The sequence below is a fragment of the Suricata suricatta genome, chromosome 12 (assembly GCF_006229205.1).
Source record: "Suricata suricatta isolate VVHF042 chromosome 12, meerkat_22Aug2017_6uvM2_HiC, whole genome shotgun sequence".
Classification (NCBI taxonomy): domain Eukaryota; kingdom Metazoa; phylum Chordata; class Mammalia; order Carnivora; family Herpestidae; genus Suricata; species Suricata suricatta.
Genome location: NC_043711.1, coordinates 85,608,076 through 85,619,091, shown reverse-complemented (window position 1 = coordinate 85,619,091; position 11,016 = coordinate 85,608,076). Strand labels below are relative to the sequence as shown.

Sequence of the window (11,016 nt, the reverse complement as noted above, 5' to 3'; positions counted from 1 at the left end):
TGTGCCCTGACCCTGGGCCAACTCTTCATTGTGAGGAAACACTGCTTTTCTGAACTGCTTGTTCTCCCACATCCTCCTCGCTCAGGGGGACTCGACCCTTTGGAACTAAATCATGTGAACGGACCGCCGACTTCCATAGAGAAGGCCAGTATCCTCGCAGCCCATGGCCAAAATCGCAGTTCTGAAGCCCCAGCCGCGTGAGGGAAGAACCGAAGAAACCACCATTTGGCGCTCCCGCCCGTGCGCTGGCTCAGGTGACCTCGTTCGTCCTCCCAGGGGCCAGCCGGGGAAAGCGCCCCTACTGTGCGGCCCACGGCGGGGGGCTGTTTGCTCCCAGCAGCGGTGCCCGGCCCAGCCGAGGCATGGAGCTGCCCGGGCCACCCCTGCCTGTGGTGTGTTTTCCTGGGGTGGCCCAGGGGACATCTGTTCAGGTCCCCCAGTGAGGCTGCTGCAGGTGCTGTGCTCCCCGAGGCTGGCCCTCCTGCGCCCCGGGCGTGCCATTACTGGGGGTAACGCGCCGGTCACAGTCCACGCACCCCCTCTTCCAGACTACAGCAAGGCGGCCGCTTTATGCTGATCCGCTTCATCCCTGATCTGCTCTCGGAGCCTCAGTTCCCTCCCTGGCAGCGGGAGGCCGCCCAGCGGCCTTCCTCGAACGGGTCCGGGACAGCAGCTGGGGGGGCGCCGGTGCTGCTCTGCTACACAGAACACCAGCCAGGGATACCAAAACTAGCTTTAATTCGTCCAAAAGTCACACGAGCTGTGTAAAATCTTGCCGGGCGGGAGGCCCAGTGAGAGTCCGCGCGGCCCGCAGCCCCGGGGTCTCTAGAAGTTCTCCAGCAAGCCCAGGATGCGCTTCTGCTCGTTCTCCCGGAACTCGGGGCTCCGGCCGTCGCCGATGTTCTCCGCGTACTCTGCGGAGACAAAGGCAGCGTCAGGCACGGACTGGAGGTGTGCGCGTCGTTGTGGCTGGGCCCCCCGCGCCCCTCCCTAAACCCCAGCTCCTGCCGAGGCCCCTGCTCTTCTAACGCAGCTAACAACCCCCGCCCCCCGGGGGGCACCTTGGCCAAACTCACGGGTCTTGCATTAGAAGCGACCAGCGGAGGAACGGGGCCCAGCTCACCTTCTCTGACTCAGAGTCCTCCCGCCACACCCCTTCCTCACTCCCGTGGTCACCACGCAGGTGCAGAGGTCTGCTGCGGGCTGTGTGAGCGCATGGGCCCTGAGCCGCGGCAGCACCACGCAGGAACTTGTCAGAAACGCGGATCTGGGGGCCCCACCGAGACCTACACATCAGCCCCCGCAGTCATTTGGACGAGCCTTCCAGGTAATGATAACGCACGTAAGTTTGAGAACTTCTTGAGGCAATGGGGATAAAGTAAGCAAGTAAGTGAAATGAAAATCTCTGCTCTCTAGTCGGGGAAACAGCCCACAGGTAAGTAACAGGGCGAAGGCCTCACGGATTTGATCAGAGCCTGAAGCAAATTCATGTGGCGTGTCTGGGAGGGAGCTAGCAGAGGGACCAGTGAAGAGGCTCAGAGTGGGGAGCTCGCTTGGCCCGGTGGGGGGGAAGTGTGGAGGTCCATGTGGCCTGGACAGAAAGGGGCAGGCACAGACCACAGGGTCTTGTGGGCCGCGGCAAGGACTTTGGCCTTTCCCCCGTGACCAGAGCCATGAGAGGGCTCTGAGCACAGGAGCGACAGCTTGCTCCAGCTGCCGTGTGGGGGAGGCCCTGAAGGGCACAAGGGCTGAAGGGGAGATATGACCTGATGGTGGCTGAGACCAAGGTCACAGAGGGGGTGAGAGGTCTTCAGACTTCACATGCATTCTGAAGGTGACCCAGCATGATTTACAGACAGGCTGGAAGTGGGGTGCTAGAGTCAGATGCACGTCACCAAGAAGTATGACAGAGCAGTGGAGGGGGTGACAGTGAGCCCGGTGCTCCTCCCAAGGCCAAGGGGAGCAGGTGCTACAAGGAGGGGTCGGGGTACAGTCCCCGACCCGAGATCAAACAGCGGGGGGGTTCAGGTAAATAAATAGACCTCCCCTGCCTTGGGTGGTAGGAGGGATGTGGGAGAAAACGGCCAGCGCTGGGGAGGGCCCGCCCCTGGAGAGGGGGAGGATACAGGATGACAATGACGACGGATGTCCAGAGAACACAATCAGGTGTCAGGGCAGGTCACCATGCGATCCACTCACCCAGGGACCCCAGCACAATACTTACTACCCCAGCTCTCTGTTCAAAAGTATCCCCTCAAACTACACCTAAAACCCCCTGGTTTTAGGAGGAGGGGGTACGAGGCAGAAGCAATGTAGAACTTAGGGACTGGGGTGTGGGGCATGGATGCGCTTCCCATAGTGACCCCCAGGAGCAGGGACACAGGATGTGGAGGGGAGACACGAGTGACGTCATGGGCTGGGCTTCAACCCGGCTCCGGATCACCATCCTAAGTGACCTTGGGGGGTGTCCTCTGAAAATGTATGGAAGGTACTTGGCAAATAACAGATATTCAGGGCACACTAGTTCCTTCCCGGGGCAGTGTCACACGGGGAGACCCCACGCATCCCTGCAGGCCCATCTTAAGAGCCATCTTCTCTGTGAAGCCTGCCCGGTCATCTCTCCCTCCGGCTCCTGTCCTTGGGCCCGGGTCCCCATCACAGGGCCGCCTTCTAGACGGCCCCGCACTCGCTCCCCTCTCCTTCTAGACGGGGAGGGGGGGGCGTGTTTCAGGAAGGCCAGGGGCATGTGCCTTACTTTTAGCCAAACTGCCAGCAGAGGCAGCCGTCGGGGTGGTGTGGGGAATCAGCTCTCAGAGTAGGCGGACCGGGGCGACTGCTTGCGTCCCTGTCCCGCTCCCTGCTCCCCACACCGGGCAGTTTCAGGAAGAACAACTCTGGGCAGGAAGCTTTTACATAATAAAACATCTGCTGATCCAAGTCAGACAAAGACTGGGGAGAGGGAAGAGAGTGTGCAACCCCCACCCCCACCGTGCTGGGGAATACTTCTGCTCCTGCCACTTCTTCATTTTTCCTCCTTCCCCTTTATTACTTTGGACATGTGCCGGAAAACGGGATTTGGGATTCAGACGTGTGCCAGCTGTGCGTCTCCCCCTGGAAATCATCCTTTTCCATTAGATGCATCCATCACCTCCACCAGCAAATGGTTGTGATGCCTTCGATTAAGGCCTCTTAAAGAGAGGACTGGGGTGATGGGAGGGCAGGGTCTGGGCTGCGGAGACAGCTATGGGGCTTTACAGAAATGCTATCTTACTCACGTGTGAATGATCTAGTCGCCGCCCCAGGAGAGACCAAAATGACCATTACAGCATTTAATACCCCCAGAGGCATGGTCTGGAAGCAAGAGTCTTAATGGATTGAACTAACACTTTGCTCTCCTAATGTATTCTCAGACCCAGGGGGGAGGGAAGCGGAGAAACAGTCCGATCCTTTGGGGCAGTGATTTTCCGAGTCAAGCCAGCTTCCTGTAGGGGCCTAATCTCTTTCTAGAGATCCACAAGGCAGAGAAAACCAAAGTCTGCATCAACTCCCTTGCTGAATCACCTCTGCCAAGGCCTCGGAAAACACAAGCATCCACCTGAGGGCTGGCCTCCTGTCGCTCGGTGGGGAAGGGGGACACCATCGGAGTAGCTGCTCTCTGGGAACGGGCTGGGAAGGGTGTAGGTGCCAGGTGCCTTCTGCCCCGTGTGTGCCGGGCACGGGCGTCTGGTGGCTCGCCTGCTCTTTGCAGCAATCCCATAAGGGAGAGAATGCCAGGGCTGTTTGCAGATGAGGAAACTGAGGCTTGTTAGAGAACTGGAACAATGTGCCCAAGCTGGGGCCAGTGGAGAGGCTAAAAGTCAAGCCAAAATGTCTGTGAGGAAGGCGCCTGAGAGAGCCAGTGGGGGGGTGGGGAGCCAGTCCCCGAAGCGGCACCCCCCTACCTAAGCACCGTCCCACCCTGCCCGGTCCCCGTCCTTTGGCGGGGAAGACTGCTCTGTGCATTGTGCGTGCTCCAAAGCAGTGCAGCCCCACCAGGCTTCGGGCTACTAAGTCCTCCTGTGGGAAAGACTCTAGGCGCGTGTCCCGTGGGAAGAGGGTCTCAGTGGCCCGACGTGGAATGGGTCAGAATGTCAGAGCCGCGGAGCTCTCAGAAGCGTGGGACAACTCTGAAGGGCAGGTGACCGGCCAGGGTCCCACAGCAAGCCAGCCACGGCTTGCTCAGCCCAGAGCCAGGTCTGCCGAGGCCCTCATGTTCCTCCGCCAACACTGGCAGCCGGCAAGAGCGGTGCCCTGCGCCCTGCCCCTCCGCCCCTTACCCCTGCTCAGCCTTTGTTTCCAGAGGAGAATCCTATTTGGAGCAAATCTGGGTGGTGGCAGCTACCTCTGGTTGTTACAGCTGCCGCAGCAGTTTATAAATATTGAACAGATTCCTCCCAGAGGTCTTGGGGAAGAGTTCTCCTTGCTCTGTGTGTGTGTGTGTGTGTGTGTGTGTGTGTGTGTGTGTGTGTGTGTCTAAGAGGGGAAGAGAGAGTGCGGGGAAAAGGAGAGATGCTAGATGGTGGGGGAGCCACGAGTGGGGGGAGAATGGGCGAGAAGAGGGTGAGTTGGGCTGAGGAGAGTGAGGAAGAGGGTGCGCACATCAACTCCCTTCTCTACTTCCCCAGCATTTTCAAACGCTCTTATAATAAAGGCTTTGATGGAGCTCAAAAACATGCAGCAGTGCTGAACGCATAAATATTAAAGCAAACTTTAGACAGCAGGTTTACTATTCAGACATGGAATACAAGCTGTTCTGTTTATGTTAAGACGGAGAGGGAAAAGCCTGGGCTGTCGGAAGGGGAGAACTGTCTGCAGGACAGGGACCTGGGCCGCGCTCACAAGCCTGCTTCAGGTCACTGAAGCCTAAGCTTTAAATGCTCCTCCTTTAAAAAGTGCAGGAGGAAGAGGAAAGGGGGAGAAGGATACCGTGTTTTCACACTGAAAACTCTGGGAGACACAGACGTAACCACAAACTAGGACCTGGGAAAGGAAAATCCGTGTCTGACCGATTTCTTAATGACAGCGATGAACTTGGAAGGTCTACTGGTACACTTCCCTAGGAGAACACGTATCTGCAGCAACGGGACATCAGGGGTTTCATTAAAATGAGACCCATTTAAAGGAGAAGGAAACGTGTCCTTTGCTTCTCACGCTAACAGTGTCATCGGGTCGGAACAGCGCCCCGAGGAGTCGGGGCTGGGTGCTGGTCCACCAGCTCCCCTGCTTGCCCCCGAGTCCAGCTGCCGTGAGCTCCAGGTCAAAGGACTAGGCCAAGGACATCGGAAGGGAGGAGCCTCTGTTTGCTGAGCACGTACTTTGTCCCAGGCACCCAACTGTGGTTCAACTTCGGCCTGCCTGAGGGGCAAGATTCACATCAGGTTTGTTTCTTACACAGAGAAAGTTAAGGCTCAAATGTATTAACTACTAACGTACCCTGAGTGACATAGACGGACAGAATCGTGCTGGTCTGTGAGGCTCAGATCCATGTATCACTGGACAGGCTTGCACACTGATCCCAATGGTAAAGGCAGCTGATGTTTGTCAAGCACGTGCCATGTGCCAGCCACACGTCAGTGCTGCACGTACGGAACCTCACCGGAGCCTCACAGACCCTTCTGAGGCCGGTTATCTCCATCTCACAGACGAAGGACTGTGGCTTAGAGAAGTAAGTGGCTGGCGAAGGTCAGAGGCAGGCCTCTCGCCAGGGTTCTGTCCTGCCTCCACACAGCCTAGTGGTCATGGTAGCCATGACCCGGTGCGAGTCACACACACATCAACACGTCATCAAAAGAGAACCCCTTCGGCTTCTGCAGCTTCAATATCGCAGAGGTGCTGCTCGGGGTGCCGAGAGCCCCCAGTCAGTATGGAGGTATGTGTTTATGAGCTTCTAGAGGAGATTTCAAACCATCAAGAACAAAAGCAAATCAAAGGGCCAGCAGCCAATTTCTGAAAGCATTCTGGAGTCTTTGGCTCAGTCCTTCTGCCATCAACAGAACGGTTCTGAGTCAGGAACCCTCTGAGCTCTCCCCTGCACAACGGCCCTGCAGCCGCGTGGAATTCCGGCAACTTTCCCCAGGGACTTGGACACTGAAGAGACCTGGCCCGCCATTTCCACAGTAACCCTTGGCACAGGGCTTGCACTAGAAAGTGTTTCCGGGTTACAGTTCCAAGGCTGCATCCAAGGAGGCGGGCACGTGATGAGGGATGCCCGCGTCTGCCTACAGAGGTCCTGCACATGCTTCCAGAAGCCGCCTTCTTGGCCAATCAGCTTCACAGAGACAGAAAGTACAAGGGTGGCGGCCAGGGACTGGGGGAAGGAGAGTGAGGGTTTAATGGGCACAGAGTTTCAGTTTTGCAAGACGAAAATTAATTCTGTGGACAGATGGTGGTGATGGTTGCGATGGTAAATCTGACATATATTTTACCACCACCAAAAAAAAAAAAAAAAAGTACCTCCTCTGTGCAGCCTCCCTGGATCTTTAAGCTCCTTTTAATCTGCAGCAGAATTAACTAGCATGGACTTCATTCTGCTTTGTGTAGTGATTAGCTTCTTTACCTGAGATGGGACTTTAGGCCCCTGGGGACAGGGCCTACTAAGTGTCTCATTCATCTCAGGAGCCCACCTAGTGCCCTAAATTTTCCTTCTTAAAAGGTGGTAAGACTGTATCGGGTAATTGACAACGTTAGAGATTTCCTTTCTGCCAGATGGAAGACTGACTGTGTATAGTTCTGAGTTTCGATCCGGTTTCCAACATCACTAGTGACTTGGGTAATGTCCCTTACCCTCCGTACGCCTTGGCTTTCTTATCTGCAAAATGGAGACTGTAATCCTGCTTCCTGGGACTGTTGTGAGAACCAGAGAAGCTACATGGAAAGCCCGGCATGCAGGAGCACAGAGGACGTGCTCGGGGGCGGCCGCTCTCCCTACAGTGGTCCTGGATTTCTGGAACAGCACAAAGAAGCCGGAAGCATGACCTCAGCACACGTCCCCACTGGGCATAAACTGAGCCCCTGCTCTGCACTAGTCACAGGCCAGGTCCAAGGTGAAAGGCAGGAGGACTGTCACTGCCCGTGTGGAGCCCATGGTGTGGCCTGCCCTGCTTCGGAAAGGAGACCATGGTCTCCTACATGGGCACCATGGTCCTCAGGCCCGGAGCCGCTGCCAGCTCCAGGCAAGGCTGGACTTTGGGAGCGCCGAGTAAGCAGTCTGCGGAAAGAGGGGCTTTAATGAGCCATCAATTATTCCCAGCTCTCTTGGCACCCCCAGTAGAGAAGGAGGGAGGAAAATGGTGAGAAAGGGGACTGAGATAGAAGGGGAAAGTCCCCTGCTGGGCTTGCCTCATCAGCGTTTTCCTGAGACCTCAAGGGATACATCAGCTGTCATCCTGCCAGCAAAACTTAGGAAATATGTAGGCCATAAAATCAAAGAAAAAGCTTGCATCTAATTAGTATGTTAAAAAAAAAAAAAAAAGGAAGCAACCCAAACTGAAAAACAAAATTAAAATCAAAGAGGACAGACTGATGAGCTGGTTTTCTTTATGAGGCTTTGTTTTTTCATGCCTTTTGATGGAATGAAGGTGGAGGGAGAAGGGGGAGGGAGTGGAGGCCTTTAAGGGAGGCCCTGAGCCCAGCCTAGCCACCACTCACTCCCTGTGGTGGCTCAGTTCCACCACCCAAACCACAGGCAGAAGGGCTTCCCGAAGGAGGGAGTGAGCCCGGGCGGGGCCTGCGGGTGGAAGCTGGGTGGAGAACCATTTATTATACCCTTACCTTCCATCTGGAGAGAATCGGGATTTGGTTTTTTCAAGTGGTCAGTGTCCTGTGAGGGCCTCTTTGTCCTGGGCAGGGGAGCCCTACGTGTCCTCTCTAGTTTCCTTACATCAGCCACCATGTCCTATCTTAGCCCCGGGCCTCTGCCTTTTCAGCCTGGGCTGTGCCTTTCCCTCTAGGACCCAGGCGCAGTCCTGGGGAGGAGCCCGTCCCTCCTCCGGGATGCCACGCTAAGGCCTGGGACTCTCATGCTGCTCCTTACCACTCCGTCAGCGCACCGTTGGCAACTTCTACTAGCACTGATCACGTTATAATTGGTTTCGAGTAGCTCTCCCCACCGTGTGAACGCCTCGAAGATGCAGCTCTTCTTCCTTGACTTCGCACCTCGAGTCCCAAACCCCGAGCCCGGCACCCAGCAAGGCCAGCGGAGCAGGTGTCGGAGCGTGTGTTTCGTGTAGCTGGGATCACGGCTGGGCACTCATGCATCCATGCCCCCCCAGAGATTACAGACGCCTGAGGGCAGGCCGTGTGACACCGCAGGCTAGTATCCGGCACCCTGCTTAGCCTTGAGGAGAGTGTCGGCAAGCGTTGGCCTCATGCCGAGTGCACAGGCATAGGGCTGAACGTGTGAAATTTTCACCAGGTGCCCATTATGCGCCCGGCACTGGTCTGGATGCCCAGGAGACAGGGTGAGTGAGCTAGGCAACGTCCCTACATCACAGAGCTTACACTGTAACGTATGAGACACACAAAGCGAGTAAACAAAGACGTAAATAAAAACCATTACGGACTGTGATAAGGACTAGGAAGGAAATAAACTGGGCGCTCTGATGGGAAGGGACAGATGGAGAGGATGGCGCGGACTCAAGATGGCGCACGGAGGCGGCGCTGCCGGATTTACTGCCCGCCGGCTGTGCGGGGCCGCGGAGGGAGGGCGGAGGCTGGCCCTGGGGTCTGGCAGAAGACACCAACCAAGGAGAGGACCAAGGGTGGTGGAAGCGAACGGGGCATCTGTGCAGGCCGCTCAATCTACAGAACTCCACTCCGCGCCCCGTCCGTGCCCGACACCACACGACGCCCTGGGGGGCTGGACCGGGGTCCGAGGGAGACGGAGGCTGGCTCACGACAGCTGCACGCTCCAGATAACCTAAGGCACCCGTTAGGGTTTCACAAAGAAAAACATCCCCCTACTACATCTCAGTACCCGTTAAAAACACCTTTTCTTCCTCCGAAGATCACTGTTTTGATTACAGGGATGGAGGTGCGGGGAGGAGCCTCGATGTGAGACAGGAGAGCTGAGAGTGATAAAAAGTTCTAATTGAACAAGTGGGCGTTCAAAGTAAATCCATTTAAAAGCTGGAGCTGCAAATCACCACAGCTACACCTTAGGGAGGAGGCGGCATGACACGCTGAGCAGTGATTCATGCGAAATAGACTCGGAAAAGGAGCACCCGGATGCCACTGCGGAAGGCAAGGTGCTGGGCGCGGTTCCTGAGCGGCTTCCCTTTCCCCCCTTTCTCTGGGAGAGGACCTAATAGATTCCAGGACTCAAACTCTCCATCTGCAAGTGGGACAGGATGGATGTGCCCTTCCTGTGGGGTGGCCGTGCTAACACATGGGGTTTCTGGTGCCGGCACCTGAGTTGTCCCATCTCAGCCTCCAAGACCCAGCTCGCTGCCCCTTTCACACGACTTCCGTAGGATCTGGGCCATGCCTCACTTGTAATAATGACGATGACAATTATCATCATCATATTTCATAATACTCATAATCACTAACATTTACAGAGGACTTATCAAGGGCCAGACATTTTCAACCTATCATCTTTTTTAATCTTCTCACCCATCCTATGAGGTCTCAGAGCAATTGGGTACCTCGCCTGAGGTAACACAGGAAGGCACAGAGCCAGGATTCAGGTCGGGGAGCCAGATGCCGGAGACCATGGCTCCTAACTTCTCTTCCCTTTATTACATGTACCATTTGTCTTCACATTTCATCTCCCACCTGTAATGGGACTTATAAGCCACTTATGGGCAAACCCTTTGAGTAAATCTAGCCTAATCACTCCCCTTGGAAATGGGTGGAACACAGGACGGAGGGGAAAGGAAAACTGCCCGCAGCTGCCAGTCCCTCCAGGGTTCCTCTGGACCCTGTCGGTATCAGTACTGCGAAGGCCCATACGGCCTCTACTGCAGGTCTGTGCTAAGTGGCCCACGGGCGCAGCTGCACCCACGTCGAGTTCAGGTACCCTTGTGACTGAGAGCCTGCTCACCAGTGGAGGAGCCGTTCCAGCTGAGTAAGGTCCCAAAGATGGAATAGCATTTGAGGGACTCCCTGGGGCAGGTGAGGGAAGGAAGGACGCGCACCTGACAGAGCACTGAGTGCCGGCCTCTAGACCCGAAGCTGTCAGGTCAAGGCTCCTGAACCTTTGCAGACTTTCTTCTATGTCGCTGGCTCAGCTGGGGGAAAGCAGAGCCGAAGCTAGAAGGCAGCGAGGCCCTTTCTGCCCCACCACAGGGCCCAAGACTCAGTCTCCGTCCTGCTGAATTCCAGGTATTACCTGTTACTTCCCTGTTTTTTCCTAAGAAAGCAATTTCATTGCACTGCACGTAGTTTGGAGCTGGGAGTTTCTGCTTCTTGTTTTGTCTTATTTCTTTTTAATTTTTAACAAATATTTCTAAGCACTGCTGTCTCATTTGTTAAGTGTCTTTGAAATTCTGGAACGGAAGGGTCAGAGGCACAGAATCCTCAGGCTAGTCTTCGGCACCCTGACAAAGACGGCCAGGACACACAGCGAACACGATGACGCACCCGAGCCCGCAGTGCAGAGAAAGCTGTGCACCAAAAGTCCAGGGGCACCAACAGACAGGAAGTGAGCACCGCCTAGTTCTGCCAGAGACCCAGACACAAGCAGCACCCAACTCACCCTTGATGATGTGCCTGACGATCTTGCTGGAGCTCCCTCGCATGTTTAGGATCTGGTGGACCCTCTGGCGAATCTAGGAGGAAGGAGAAGAGAGGAGAGGGCAGATGCTGGCACACATCGTGGAGAAAGCACGCACCTCACGGCCACCCCTGAAGAAGAGGCCCCCCGCCCGCCCCCACCAGCCTCCGGAGCACAGGGAGTCAGGGAGAGTGAATGGGCTCCTTAGGCTCTGCCCCGAGTGAGGGCCAGGAGGGAGGCAGGCTCGGCCAGGCCCGGGCAGG

The 11,016-nt window shown here is 56.1% G+C and overlaps 1 protein-coding gene and 1 long non-coding RNA gene across 2 annotated transcripts in view; both read right to left on the bottom strand.

The window, feature by feature from the left end:
- Nucleotides 1-721: 721 nt before the first annotated feature.
- CTNNBL1 (catenin beta like 1) overlaps nt 722-11,016 on the bottom strand; it is a 157,384-nt gene continuing 147,089 nt past the window's right edge. The window contains exons 16-17 of the mRNA XM_029917945.1: nt 10,736-10,808; nt 722-914 (exon numbers count right to left, since the gene is read on the bottom strand). Of these exons, the coding sequence (XP_029773805.1) occupies nt 826-914; nt 10,736-10,808 (162 nt within the window). The 3' untranslated portion in view covers nt 722-825. The remainder of the gene's footprint in view (nt 915-10,735; nt 10,809-11,016) is intronic.
- LOC115273410 lies at nt 4,749-7,499 on the bottom strand. The gene is made up of 2 exons (XR_003900798.1): nt 5,473-7,499; nt 4,749-5,394 (listed from the first exon to the last, which is right to left on the bottom strand). It is a non-coding gene; the product is annotated as an uncharacterized LOC115273410 (long non-coding RNA).